General features: G+C 44.5%; 1 protein-coding gene across 4 annotated transcripts in view; it reads right to left on the bottom strand.

The window, feature by feature from the left end:
- The window catches only part of LOC121545081 (kinesin-like protein KIF13B), a 70,180-nt gene extending 54,839 nt beyond the window's left edge, over positions 1–15,341 (bottom strand). For all 4 annotated transcript variants that reach the window (XM_041855458.2, XM_041855460.2, XM_041855461.2 and 1 more), the window contains exons 1-3: positions 15,137–15,341; positions 14,212–14,567; positions 4,860–4,953 (exon numbers count right to left, since the gene is read on the bottom strand). In XM_041855458.2, coding sequence (XP_041711392.2) covers positions 4,860–4,953; positions 14,212–14,281 — 164 coding nt within the window. In that variant the 5' untranslated portion in view covers positions 14,282–14,567; positions 15,137–15,341. The remainder of the gene's footprint in view (positions 1–4,859; positions 4,954–14,211; positions 14,568–15,136) is intronic.
- Positions 15,342–15,694: the final 353 nt, after the last annotated feature.

Consider the following 15,694-nt stretch of genomic DNA (forward strand, 5'->3'; position numbering starts at 1 on the left):
ACTGATCAGTCATCCTGGGCCCTTTGCAGAAAAACAGCCCCAAAGCATGATGTTTCCACCCCCATGCTTCACAGTAGGTATGGTGTTCTTTGGATGCAACTCAGCATTCTATGTCCTCCAAACACGACGAGTTGAGTTTTTACCAAAAAGTTCTATTTTGGTTTAATCTGACCATATGACATTCTCCCAATCCTCTTCTGGATTATCCAAATGCACTCTAGCAAACTTCAGACGGGCCTGGACATGTACTGGCTTAAGCAGGGGGACACGTCTTGCACTGCAGGATTTGAGTCCCTGGCGGCGTAGTGTGTTACTGATGGTAGGCTTTGTTACTTTGGTCCCAGCTCTCTGCAGGTCATTCACTAGGTCCCCCCGTGTGGTTCTGGGATTTTTGCGCACCGTTCTTGTGATCATTTTGACCCCACGGGGTGAGATCTTGCGTGGAGCCCCAGATCGAGGGAGATTATCAGTGGTCTTGTATGTCTTTCATTTCCTAATAATTGCTCCCACAGTTGATTTCTTCAAACCAAGCTGCTTACCTATTGCAGATTCAGTCTTCCTAGCCTGGTGCAGGTCTACAATTTTGTTTCTGGTGTCCTTTGACAGCTCTTTGGTCTTGGCCATAGTGGAGTTTGGAGTGTGACTGTTTGAGGTTGTGGACAGGTGTATTTTATACTGATAACAAGTTCAAACAGGTGCCATTAATACAGGTAACGAGTGGAGGACAGAGGAGCCTCTTAAAGAGGAAGTTACAGGTCTGTGAGAGCCAGAAATCTTGCTTGTTTGTAGGTGACCAAATACTTATTTTCCACCATAATTTGCAAATAAATTCATTAGAAATCCTACAATGTGATTTTCTGGATTTTTTTCCCTCAATTTGTCTGTCATAGTTGACGTGTACCTATGATGAAAATTACAGGCCTCTGTCATCTTTTTAAGTGGGAGAACTTGCGCAATTGGTGGCTGACTAAATACTTTTTTCCCCCACTGTATACCTCAGTATACCATAGTAACATCTGACAAAAATATCTCACAACACTGAAGCAGCGAACTTTGTGAAGACCAATACTTGTGTCATTCTCAAAACTTTTGACCACGACTGTACTCATTCAAGGGTTTTTCTTTATTTTTACTATTTTCTACATTGTAGAATAATAGTGAAGACATCAAAACTGAAATAACACATAAGGAATCATGTAGTAACCAAAAAGCTTATTTCAGCTGTTCTTGCCATAATATGGACTTGGTCTTTTACCAAATAGGGCTATCATCTCTATACACCCCCACCTTGTCGCAACACAACTGATTGGCTCAAACGCATTAAGAAGGAAAGAAATTCCACAAATTAACTTTTAAGAAGGCACACCTGTTAATTGAAATGCATTCCAGGTGACTACCTCATGAAGCTGGTTGAGAGAATACCAAGAGTGTGCAAAGCTGTCATCAAGGGAAAGGGTGGCTACTTTGAAGAACCTCAAATATAAAATATATTTTAATTTCTTTAACACTTTTTGGGTTACTACATGATTCAATATGTGTTATTTCATAGTTTTGATGTCTTCACTATTATTCTACAATGTAGAAAATAGTAAAAATAAAGAAAAACCCTGGAATGAGTAGGTGTGTCAAAATGTTTGACCGGTACTGTGTGTGTGTGTGTGTGTGTGTGTGTGTATATATCTATATATAAATAATTTTGGGGGGCTATTCAAACGGTTATTACGGAGACCACGGTCATTTGGCTGGCCAATTACAATCATCCAAAATTCCATGACTGTCACAGCCCTAGTGTGTGTATGTGTGTGGCCTGTGTGCATGTATGGTGGTCTTCATCTATTGAAGGTTGTTGAAGGTAGTGATAGATACACCGTACAAGGACTGCCTAAGCTGAGCAAGTGGCCAGTTTGTCTCAATGGAGGTGGAGCACAGTCAGTTCCAGCCAGGGACATTCAGGGAGTGTAATTTTACTGTAGGCCTATGAACATTAAAATCAGACAGGCCCTATCTGACATTATCATTTTCCACTCATGAATCATGATACAGCAGATCAGCCAACACAGAAGGTACAACATCTATCGACACGACAGAGAGCGCAATGCCTGATTCTAACTATCGCTACAGAAAAGAACACATAGGGAGAACAAACCTAAATCGGCCATTAACTTTAACAAGACACGGGAGCAGAGACAAAACATTAGCAGTTCAATGTTCCACTAGTCACAATGGAGAGAGAGAGAGAGATCAGTCAGACAACACGGTCCCACCCTCCACATGCTGGGATCAGGAAAAAGACAGGGGAGTGGAGGGATATTATAGGGCCCTATAAAATCTGTTCTGTTTTTCCCCAAATTCTGTTCTCTCAGTTGTTTTTCCAGGTTTCAGATTTTTCAGGTTTTCGCACCGAAAACATCACGTTTTAAAAGTTGCAATGTGCAGAAATCGCTCCGCCATTTCCTGGATGCTAAAATTCTAATAGTTTGCCAAATTTAAGTTTGTGACAAAACAAGCAATGTATAGTGTAGAGAATCATTGTGCCATCTAAACCGCTGTGAAATATATTTTCAATAACCAAAAATACTGTAGAAATTTGAAAGTAAAAGACGCAAAAACAAAACGTTAGAATGTGAAGCATAGAAATAGAGCACATAGAACAGATCTAACGCTTCTTAGACTTGCTTTCAATTAGATTGACAGATCTATAACTGAGCAATCGGGGGAGAAGGGCCTTGGTCAGGGAGGTGACCAAGAACACGATGGTCACTCTGAAAGAGCTCCAGAGTTCCTCTGTGGAGATGGGAGAACGTTCCAGAAGAACAACCATCTCTGCAACACTCCACCAATCAGGCCTTTATAGTAGAGTGGCCAGACGGAAGCCACTCCTAAGGAAAATGCCCATGACAGCCTGCTTGGAGCTTGCCAAAAGGCACCTAAAGTCCTTTAGACTATGATAAACAAGATTCTCTGGTCTGATGAAACCAAGATTGAACTCTTTGGCCTGAATGCCAAGCGTCACGTCTGGAGGAAACCTGGCACCATCCCTACTGTGAGCATGGTGGTGGCAGCATCATGCTGTAGGGATGTTTTTCAGCGGCAGGGACTGGGAATCAGGATCGAGGGAAAGAGCAAAGAACAGAGAGATCCTTGATGAAAACCTGCTCCAAAGCACTCAGGACCTCAGACTGGGGCGAAGGTTCACCTTCCAACAGGACAACGACCCTAAGCACACAGCCAAGACAATGCAGGAGTGGCTCTGAATGTCCTTGAGTGACCCAGCCAAAGCCCTGACTTGAACCCGATCGAACATCTCTGGAGAGACCTGAAAATAGCTGTGCAGCGATGCACCCCATTCAACCTGACAGAGCTTGAGAGGATCTGCAGAGAAGAATGGGAGAAACTCCCCAAATAAAGGTGTGTCAAGCTTGTAGCGTCATACCCAAGAAGACTCAAGGCTGTAATCGCCTCCAAAGGTGCTTCAAAGTACTGAGTAAAGGGTCTGAATACTTATGTAAATGTTATATATTACTTTTTTTTTTTTTTTTATACATTTGCAAAAATTTCTAAAAACCAGTTATTATGGGGTATTTTGTGTAGATTGAGGGGGGAAAAACAATTTAATCAATTTTAGATTAAGGCTGTAACGTAACAAAATTTGGAAAAAGTCAAGGGGTCGGAATACTTTCCGAATGCACTGTATAGAGATCTCTGTAGCTCAGGTAGTAGAGCATGGCGCTTACAGCGCAAGTATAGCGGGTTAGATTCCCGGGACCACCCATACATAAAAATGTATGCACGCATGACTAAATCGCTTTGGATAAAAGTGTCTGCTAAATGGCATATCTTATATTTGTATATAGGGTTAGGTTCATGTCGTCTGAGAGAAAACTCCAGTGGAAGCCCTGTCTGCTGCTGAACAGCCCTTGAGGAGTGGGGGGGAATCGGGGAGTGGGACCAGTCAGTGCCGTGTGAACTTGTGCAATAGGTGGCATCTGGGCCCCTATGGCAATGAACCCCCCCCCCACTCTCCGCCAAAGATAAACTGGGTTAAACACTGGGCAGTCATTTGAAATCATGTCATTGGAGGCATCTGGGGCCTTGGTAGTCAGTAGAGGCTCTATGGGAGTGAGTGAGTGAGGAGGGCCTCTACTCCGTTCATCTCTTCATCCCAGCAGCAGGTCCCACAACATGAACCCAGCTCCACCATTAAAGTGTCTGCAGTGTGAGGGCAGCAGCCAGCTCCGTCTTTCTCCTCCAAGTTTAAAACCTGGTCCACCCACCAACCCTCACACCATTGTTACCGGAGGAAAATAAAGGGAAATAAAGAAAAGAGGGGCAGAGAAAGAGAGAAATGATAGCGCTTCCCTTGTTTACCCCCATAAAAGTCAACCAAGGATCTTTATGGCCGACAGATGCTAAAGCAAACAAGTGCTTTTTTGCTTTCTTTCTTTCAGTAATTTTTTCTCTCACTCCCCAGCTTCTCCAAATGTAAAGGGGTTCCATGGTCACAAGGCGTTGACCCCGCCGTGACCTCCCCCCTGCATTGTCGGGGCAACGGAAGGGTTGAGAAAAAGAGAGGAAGTCAGCCAGAGGAGAGTTATGCCCCAACACACGGCAGGATGAGCCTGGGAGAGCGAGGGCTGGGCAGTCTGCTGCCATACACACACACAGAAACACACACTCGCTCAACACACACAAACACAGACTGTTCAACCCCCCTTCCCGACCCTAATCATTGTTCACTCAGCAGGTGACACAGACAGACCGACTGTCGACACGCAAACACAGTCATGCGACACAAACTCTTTCAACAGCTGAAACAGGCTCCCATGGGCACACACAGACACAGAAACACACACACCAACCTGGAGTCTCCCTTGCCCAGGTTTCCTCCGCCTGGGTGAAGGATGGTCTGGTTGCCTTTCATATCCACAATACATTTTGTGTTCAGGTCCTTTTCTGTGAGAGGGAGAGAGGAAATAGAAAAGGTTCAGAACAACTTAAAAAAGGTACAGGGTAGGTCCATCATCATGTGAATAGAAAGGAGAATATCTGTACACTGTTTACTTGCCCCAGGCCCAGACAGAGTTTAATGCAGTCACATTACATCAACAGGGTCATCGTCAACTTTGGGAGCATCTAAGTAGTGTGAAGACAGAGAGATGCACATATAGGCAATGTATAGCATAGGCTTTTTCTTCTTGGCAGAACCCTTTTTTAAGTGATTGGTGAGTACTGGGTAGGCATAGGCCAAGGCTTGTTGCCTTTTATCTTGGATTTGAGCTGTCACTCAATCGATAACTGTAGAACAAAGTGTCTAAAACCATTAGTCCTCCTCACACAAATGCCCTCATCATGTGACTTATAGTCCGGGTAGCCTTTTCATTAGCTGTTTAGGAGTCTTATGGCTTGGGGGTAGAAGCTGTTAAGAAGTTTTTGGACCTATACTTGGCACTCCGGTACCGCTTGCCGTGTGGTAGCAGAGAGAACAGTCTATGACTAGGGTGGCTGGAGTCTGACTATTTTTAGGGCCTTCCTCTGACACTGCCTGGTATGGAGGACCCGGATGGCAGGAATCTTGGCCCCAGTGATGTACTGGGCCGTACACACTACCCTCTGTAGTGCCTTGCGGTCGGAGGCCGAGCAGTTGCCATACCAGGCGGTGATGCAACCAGTCAGGATGCTCTCGATGGTGCAGCTGTATAACTTTTTGAGGATCTGAGGACCCATGCCAAATCTTTTCAGTCTCCTGAGGGGAATAGGCTTTGTCGTGCCCTCTTCACGACTGTCTTGGTGTGTTTGGACCATAATAGTTTGTTGGTGATGTGTACACCAAGGAACTTGAAGCTCTCAACTTGTTCTACTACAGCCCCGTCGATAAGAATGGGGGCGTGCTCAGTCCTCTTTTCTTTTTTTTTCTTCTGTAGTCCACAATCATCTCCTTTGTCTTGATCACGTTGAGGGAGAGGTTGTTGTCCTGGCACCACACGGCCAGGTCTCTGACCTCCTTCCTACAGGCTGCCTCATCGTTGTCTGTGATCAGGCCTACCACTGTTGTGTCGTCGGCGAACTTAATGATGGTGTTGGAGTCGTGCCTGGCCATGCAGTCATGGGTGAACAGGGGGTACAGGAGGGGACTGAGCACGCACCCCTGAGGGTCCCCCGTGTTAAGGATCAGCGTGGCAGATGTGTTTTTACCTACCCTTACCACCTCGGGAGGTCGTCAGGAAGTTCAGGATCCAGTTGCAGAGGGAGGTGTTTAGTCCCAGGGTCCTTATTTAGTCCCAGGGTCCTTAGCTTAGTGATGAGCTTTGAGGGAACTACAGTGTTGAACGCTGAGCTGTAGTCAATTAATAGCATTCTCACGTAGGTGTTCCTCTTGTCCAGGTGGGAAAGGGCAGTGTGGAGCGCAATAGAGATTGCATCATCTGTGGATATGTTGGGGCGGTATGCATATTGGAGTGGGTCTAGGGTTTCTGAGATAATTGTGTTGATGTGAGCCATGACCAGCCTTTCAAAGCACTTCATTGCTACAGACGTCAGTGCTACGGGTCGGTAGTCATTTAGGCAGGTTACCTTAGTGTTCTTGGGCACAGGGACTATGGTGGTCTGCTTGAAACATGTTGGTATTACAGACTCAGACAGGGACATGTTGAAAATGTCAGTGAAGACACTTGCCAGTTGGTCGGCGCATGCTCGGAGTACACGTCCTGCTAATCCGTCTGGCCCTGTGGCCTTCAAATCAAATCAAATGTATTGGTTTCATACACATGGTTAGCAGATGTTATTGCGAGTGTAGCTAAATGCTTGTGCTTCTAGTTCCGACAGTGCAGCAATATCTAGCAAGTAATATCTAACTGTTCCACAACAAAATACCTAATACACACAATCTAAGTAAAGGAATGGAATAAGAATATATAAATATATGGATGAGCAATGTCAATATCAGAGTGGCACAGGCTAAGATGCAATAGACAGTATGGAATACAGTATATACATATGAGATGGGGAATGTAAGATATGTAAACATTATTAAAGTGGCATTATTAAAGTGACTAGTGTTCCATTTATTAAAGTGGCCAGTGATTTTCAAGTCTGTATGTAGGCAGCAGCCTCTCTGTGCTAGTGATGGCTGTTTAACAGTCTGATGGCCTTGAGATAGAAGCTATTTTTCAGTCTCTCGGTCCTAGCTTTGATGCACCTGTACTGACATCGCCTTCTGGATGATAGCAGGGTGAACAGGCAGTGGCTAGGGTGGTAGTTGTCCTTGATTATATTTTTGGCCTACCTGTGACATCGGGTGCTGTAGGTGTCCTGGAGGGCAGGTAGTTTGCCCCCGGTGATGCGTTGTGCAGACCGCAACACCCTCTGGAGAGCCCTGCGGTTGTGGGCGGTGCAGTTGCCGTACCAGGCGGTGATACAGCCCGACAGGATGCTCTCAATTGTGCATCTGTAAAAGTTTGTGAGGGTTTCAGGTGACAGGCCAAATTTCTTCAGCCTCCTGAGGTTGAAGAGACGTTGCTGCGCCTTCTTCACCACACTGTCTGTGTGGGTGGACCATTTCAGTTTGTCAGTGATATGTACGCCAAGGAACTTAAAACTTCCCACCTTCTCCACTGCTGTCCTGTCGATGTGGATAGGGGGTACTCCCTCTGCTGTTTCCTGAAGTCCACGATCATCTCCTTTGTTTTTTTGACATTGATTGAGAGGTTATTTTCCTGACACCACACTCCGAGAGCCGTCACCTCCTCCCTGTAGGCTGTCTCAACGTTGTTGGTAATCAAGCCAACTACTGCTGTGTCGTCTGCAAACTTGATGATCGAGTTGGAGGCGTGCATGGCTACGCAGTCATGGGTGAACAGGGAGTACAGGAGGGGGCTGAGCACACACCCTTGTGGGGCCCCAGTGTTGAGGATCAGCGAAGTGGAGATGTTATTTCCTACCTTGATGATGAGCTTGGAGGGTACTATGGTGTTGAATGCTGAGCTATAGTCAATGAACAGCATTCTTACATAGGTGTTCCTCTTGTCCATATGGGATAGGGCAGTGTGATGGCGATTGCATCGTCTGTGGACCTATTGGGGTGGTAAGCAAATTGAAGTGGGTCTAGGGTGACAGGTAAGGTGGAGGTGATATGATCCTTGACTAGTCTCTCAAAGCACTTCATGATGACAGAAGTGAGTGCTACGGGGCAATAGTCATTTAGTTCAGTTACCTTTGCATTCTTGGGTACAGGAACAATGGTGGCCATCTTGAAGCATGTGGGGACAGCAGACTGGGATAGGGAGAGATTGAATACGTCCATAAACACACCAGCCAGCTGGTGTGCGTATGCTCTGAGGACGCGGCTAGGAATGCCGTCTGGGCCGACAGCCTTGCGAGGGTTAACACGTTTAAATGTCTTACTCACATCGGCCACGGAAAAGGAGAGCCCACAGTCCTTGGTAGCTGGCCGAATCGGTGGTACTGTGCTATCCTCAAAGCGGGCAAAGAACTTGTTTAGCTTGTCTGGCAGCAAGACGTCAGTGTCCGCAACGTGGCTGGTTTTCCAATTGTAGTCCGTGATTGTCTGTAAACCCTTCCACATACGTCTCGTGTCTAAGCCGTTGAATTGCGACTCCACTTTGTCTCAATATTTACGTTTTGCCTGATTGATTGCCTTGCGGAGGGAACGACCACTCTGTTTGTATTCTGCCATATTACCAGTCACCTTGCCATGGTTAAATGTGGTGGTTCGTGCTTTCAGTTTTTCGCGAATGCTGCCATCTACCCACGGTTTCTGGTTAGGGTAGGTTTTAATAGTCACAGTGGGTACGACATCTCCTATACACTTCCTTATAAACCCACTCACCGAATCAGCGTATACGTATATATTATTCTCAGAGGCTACCCAGAACATATCCCAGTCCGCGTGATCAAAACAATCTTGAAGCGTAGATTCCGATTGGTCAGACCAGCGTTGAATAGTCCTAAGCACGGGTGCCTCCTGTTTGAGTTTCTGCCTATAGGAAGGGAGGAGCAAAATGGAGTCGTGGTCAGATTTGCCGAAAGGAGGGCGGGGTCAGGGCCTTGTATGCATTGTGGAAATTAGTATAACAATGGTCTAGTGTTTTTCCAGCGTGAGTGCTACAGTCAATATGCTGATTTTAGGAAGCCTTTTTCTCAAATTTGCTTTGTTACAATCCCCAGCTACAATAAATGCAGCCTCAGGATATATGGTTTCCAGTTTGCATAAAGTCCAGTGAAGTTCCTTGAGGGCCGTCGTGGTATCAGCTTTAGGGGGGATATACACGGCTGTAACAATAACCGAGGAGAATTCTCTTGGGAGATAATACTGTCGGCATTTGATTATGAGGAATTCTAGGTCAGGTGAACAAAATTAGTTCCTGTATGTTGTTACAATTACACCAGGAGTCATTAGTCATGAAGCATACCCCCCCCCCCCCTCCACCTTTCTTCTTCCCAGAGAGATGTTTATTCCTGTCGGCGCAATGTACTGAGAACCCAGATGGCTGTATGGACGGGGACAGTATATCCCGAGACAGCCATGTTTCCGTGAAATCCCTGATGTCTCTCTGGAAAGCAACCGTTGCCCTGATCTCGTCGACTTTGTTGTCTAGGGACTGGACATTAGCGAGTAATATACTCAGAAAAGATGGGTGGTGTGCGCGCCTCCTAAGTTTGACTAGAAGACCGCTCCGGCTCCCTCTCCTCCGGCGGCGTTGTTTTGGGTCGGCCTCTGGAATCAGTTCAAATGCCCTGGGTGGTGCGAACAAAGGATCCGCTTCGGGAAAGTCGTATTCCTGTTCGTAGTGCTGGTAAGTTGATGCCGCTCTGATATCCAATAGTTCTTCCCGGCTGTATGTAATAAAACTTAACGATTTTCTGGGCTAACAATGTAAGAAATAATACATAAAAAAACAAAATACTGCAAAGTTTCCTAAGGACTAGAAGTGAATGTAGACCTGCTTAAAAGTCTTACTCACATCGGTTACGGAGAGCGTGATCACAGTCACCCGGAACAGCTGATGCTCTCATGCATGCTTCAGTGTTGCTTGCCTCGAAGCGAGCATAGAAGTGATTTAGCTCGTCTGGTAGGCTCGTGTCACTAGGCAGCTCGCAGCTGTGCTTCCCTTTGTAGTCTGTAATAGTTTGCAAGCCCTGCCACATCCGACGAGCGTCGGAGCCAGTGTAGTACGATTCAATCTTAGTCCTGTATTGACTCTTTGCCTGTTTGATGGTTCGTCGGAGGGCATAGCGGGATTTCTTATAAGTGTCCAGGTTAGAGTCCCGCTCCTTGAAAGCGGCAGCTCCACCCTTTAGCTCAGTGCGGATGTTGCCTGTAATCCATGGCTTCTGGTTGGGGTATGTACGTACAGTCACTGTGGGGACGACGTCATCGATGCACTTATTGATGAAGCCAGTGACTGATGTGGTGCACATAGTGCTGACAGTGGCAAAAAAAACAAGGTTGTGGGTTCAATTCTTGCAAGGGTCACACAAAGGCTACTAATGGATCATGTAGCAGGCCTATATTACAGTAAATCACTTGAGAGTCGCATTCACTGTAAAGGTGTCTGATGAATGACCATGAAATGTTACTTTATCGAAAATGGAAAGTGAGAATAAACTGTTTTACCCCATCATAGAAAACCCATTAAATATACTTTTCTGAATTCCAAAACTGCTCTATGGGCACAATGGGTGTGCAATGATTTTGGCTGCCCTGTTGGTTAGCACATTGTAGCCCAACGCTGCCATATGGAAGTCTAATAATAGCAGCATTAATTATTGGGCTCTTCAGCTGTACTGATAGCCTAAATGTGGGCTCATCCCTTTTCCACACTGTCAGTTTGCTCATTTCAAATTGTGCTAGGGAACAAAACATACTTCCACAGTATTATTCTGATGTAGCCTAGATTTCATCTGTACTTATTCCTCAGTGACTGCATTCTTATAGACTGGTTAATAATAACATTATAACCAATTAATTATTTTCAAAACCCTTTGTTTGCTCTTGGCCCTTAGGGTCCAATTTTCACAATTCCTCATTTTCTTTGCATTGAAAGGAATGCACACAAACAAAGAGACCAGTAGACAAGACGCCAAACAAACAGACAAACTCACACAGACACCCAAACCTTCACTACTTGGCTATGTAAACAACCACACACATTCAATTTCAAACACACCCATGAAACTATAAGTGTGTCCAGAGGAAAGGCTAGTCCAGCGCCGTGTTCATTAGGACACACAATGAAACACGTCCAGGTAGTAGTCCCTCACAGTTTCAGTCCATTTTCTTCCATTGCCTCCTACTGAACACAACCATGTCTATGCAAACTGCATGGAGGTTTTTTTGCATAGGGGAGTTGCACGGAAAGGAAGCACCACCCTATGGAGGCTGGGGAACAGAGGGGGTGGAAGGGACCTTAGGGTGAGTAACTCCGGCTGGCTGCAACCCTCCTCCCTCAGAGGAAGCACGGGCTTCCTCCCTCTCTTCCCTTCCTCCCTCCATCCTTCCCCATCATGCACTGGTGACCAGTAACCACTGAAGCAAAGAGGTAAAGAATGTGTATACTTGTTGGGGTCAAATTGGGTTTAAGAGTCAGTGCTGGTGCTGTGAAGGAATCGAAGGACTTAGGTTTCAGTCCAATCCCAAATAACAATGCGTGATCATGCGTGCCATGCCAGTGTCACAGCCCCGTGTTTTCCTGAACTGAGTCACTGAGCGTCTTCATTGGTGGTGGTGTGTGTCATCATCACATGGCTTTGAGCGCCAGCTCTAAGCACAGGCCATGTTAAGAAGGCCACACAGTTTTCACTGCCACTGGTATGGATGAACCAGTTATCTTGCCGTATGTGAGAGTAAGCTCCACCAGCCTCGCATACCGGACTGGTAGTACAGATCAGTGTGTGGTCATACACCTGCTAATGATGTTCTAACCAGTTATGACTATTCTGTGACTTACGGTAATAGCATTAGATCAGCTTTTTCTCGAAGGAAATGGATCGGAAATAAAGAATATCTTAAGTGAAATGCAACGGAGAAGAGACAGTTATATCCTAGTATTCTCTCATCTTTCATCAGATTCTCTCCAGTACCAGCTCATTTTCCATTTGCAACTTTGCTTTCTTCCGTGCAGTAAGTGAAACAGCACCGGCTTAGCTGGTGGTACAATAGGCATGACATCAATGTGGAAATGGAAAAGCAGTGTATATGATGTGACTGGGCTGGAGCCGATGGGGTTGTTCTTCGAAGACCTGGCCTCCCACCAGTAACTCCTCTACGGCCATGAGAACATGGTCAGTTATGACACGCTAGCAAATGGTCCTTTTAGACTGACTCCCTTCCTGCCTTTGTCCAGCACAGCCAGACCAGCTCCGAGTCTGACTACTGCTGAGCGATTAACCCAAATGTCAGTTTTTTCACTAATATTAAACAACTAATTGACGATTACGGTTCAATTACTTGAATTCCATTTAGTTGTTTTTTTTGTGAGCCCAACGTGCCGTTTCTCTAGAGGGAAATCAAATAATTATTGAGAGAAATCAAGTCAAGAATTATGTGGCATGCTGGGCTGAAAGGAGTTGTAGTTTTCATTAAGCAAATATTTAACTTAGTTCAGTGCAGATGTGTGGTAAATGACTACAATGACCATAATCCATTGTGCCTGTTCTTTCTGGCTCCTACAGAGATGGATACACTTTTACTCCTGCTACATTAGGTAAGATACACACAGACCACATGAGAAAGGAATGTAAACAACACAACGAGAGAGAATGATAGAGACAGTTTGTGAAAGTATGCCTTATCTACTTTGAAGAACTAGTAAAATGATTGTCAGACAGCTCTGCAGCATACATAGGCAGGCTAGCCTAGCTAATTAGGATGACTAAAAACAGTACAGTATGGGCAGCACAAAGATAACGTTTTATGGCTCTCTGGCTACTACTGCCTGAGCAGAGATGAGATGACTTTTTTAAAGGAATGAAAAATAATAAAGTCATCAAATAAAGAACAAAGTAATATACAAAACGGATATATTTAATTTAATTGTAATTTTCTATTTTTCTATTTACATCAATTGAATATCTTCAATGTTTTAGCAATTGAACGTTCACTACCTTTATTTCATAATGCATTTAATGTTTTAAAAAATAATCGAAAACGGAAAAAAACTGATTATTTTGTAATAATCGAACCGAAACCGAACCGACCTCAAAAAACACAAATGTTTGTCTGATACACACACACACTTATTAGAGCCCAAGGTCGAAAGATAAATATGAGGCCTTGCCATAATACATTTCTTTAGATGTCAGTAACTTTCATTTTCATTTACATTTTAGTCATTTAGCAGACGCTCTTATCCAGAGCAACTTACAGGACCAATTAGGGTTAAGTGCCTTGCTTAAGGGCACATCGACAGATTTTTCACCTAACAACTTAGAAATCAAATGTACAGTTACATCAACAGTATGAAAAAAAATGTATGCACTCACTAACTGTAAGTCGCTCTGGATAAGAGCGTCTGCTAAATTACAAAAAAAAAAAAAGTAAGTTGTGTTTTGATTGTTGGTTATTAACAATTGCATTACAGTGTATGAGAGGCTTCAGTCTAGGGTCTGTTTTGGTGGGAATCGAATTAATTTGCAGACAGTAGGCTACTATCAAAATGGACAAGGATGGGTGTAGTTGGGGATATAACAGTGTCGAATGGATACTGCCATGGGCTTGTTTCATTGTATGATTGGAGGATACACGAGAAAGAGCGCTGGTCAAATTCCCTGTCTTGTGACTGAGTTCTACGCTCTGTGAGAAGGAACACGTGACATACCCGGTTACACTGTAGCTAGACTCAGTATTTCCCACCAAAGTAGACACCCGTACTTCCAGACATGTTCTCCCACGGCTAAATTCGACTGGACACACACGGCTAAAATGTAATTTCTTCCCTCCAAGCGGCATTCATTGATCAAGACATCTCTAATATATGCCCATGAAAATATACAATTATACTGGAATTGCACAACAATGAAGATTCACTGTGGCTGTAATAATGCGTTTCCAACAGACTGCCTCAGGGAGTGACCCATGGCAGGCAAGGGTCAGGGCTTTGATTCGCTAAGAGGTTATCGATTAGAACCTTTTCACAACAACTGAGCTGAGTGTCGTGTCATCAATTTAGCAATAAGCCAGCTAATGTTACTTACCTCTCCTGTTCATAGGACGAACACGGACTGCGACCTTCACGTTCGAGTCGTTCAGACTGGTGTCGCCCATTGTGTCCACTGTCAGACGGACAGACAGTGCGTCTGTCTCGGTGATAAATTAGAGGCGCTCTCCGGTAGATAATAATGATCCCCAATGGACTCTAGTGGAAGAATCATCCAGAATCCTTGATATGTGTTGCTAGCTGCCTGATCAGCCAGCTAGCTACAAGGGTTCGTCCTAAAACATGTCATTTTCCATCATCACACAATGGCTTGCTGGGAGGAAAATTCTCTCCTTCAACAAATCTTCAATAAACAGCTATCCTCCAGTTACTGCATGTCCCGAGGGGTTTGAGCTGTAAAATACAATCCAGAAAATGCATCAATACATGTTGCAAAAGAAGCAAGAAATCTGTTTAGTTTCACACTGGATCCATTTGATTGTCTTCACAAGACTAGAGAGGCCAAACGTTAGTGTGCTAGCTAGCTGGCTATAACCGTTGCTTTTACGATGTAGACATGCATTTGGCATTCACATATTAGCATTTAAGACTCAGCTAAACAATATCGATTACTAGTTAATGAATTGGCAATCGAGTCAGATAAATAGCATAGTCATAGATACCTTGGCTTGGCTATGCGCTAACCTAGCTAAATATCATCAGCTAGCTAAGACTATCTTCTTGCCCTCGGGGGAAAACTATTGTGTCTTTATTCAAACAAATGACAGCTAACATTGATTAAAGGACACGCCCAACAAACATACCTTATATAATTTAAAGTGTATACGAACCAATATAGTTTAAATACGCAAATAACATATTTGCTTTGCGACCGAACCCCTTGGCTGACAAAATTAGTAGCTAATAATAATGTGCAACGTTAGCTAACAGGCTGGGTCGAGGGACTCAACTTCGCGACTTACAAGAAAGTGCTGAGGCTCAATCTACCCGCTAACGACGCTTCTCCGTGTTTTAAAATCCAGTCTTCGGAACGGAATTTCAATGGTGATGTGTGGTTTCAGATTCGTATCTTTTCGCCAAATGTTCCACCTGTTTGGCGAGCAATTCCCCGTCAGCACAGTGTTCCGTTGATTCTGTTCGGGAGCTCTCAACCTGGGATAACCTCGTGCACGCCCTTTCCGTCAGGGAAGGTCGGGAACTAATTCTATCATGCTTAAACGAAGTTCCACTGCCATAACATTGCAGAGAGAAATGTGATTTTTTGTTCGAAAACAGTCAGGTCATGATTTGTTATCTATTACTTGAAGCAAAGTAACTGTTTCTCTTACGTGAAAACACATTCTATTTGGAAGTGCAACGTTGAGAATCTAGCACATTATAGAACGTAGGGCTGAAAGACTCCTTCGCCATAATGGTAAGGTCAAACACATCAAAACGTTTTGTTTAGGTAGGCTACACAACCCTATTTACAGTACGCACTTCGTACAGGCACAATGGATTTGAAAAACATCACTGTTTCT

Source organism: Coregonus clupeaformis, chromosome 29 (assembly GCF_020615455.1).
Source record: "Coregonus clupeaformis isolate EN_2021a chromosome 29, ASM2061545v1, whole genome shotgun sequence".
Lineage (NCBI taxonomy): Eukaryota > Metazoa > Chordata > Actinopteri > Salmoniformes > Salmonidae > Coregonus > Coregonus clupeaformis.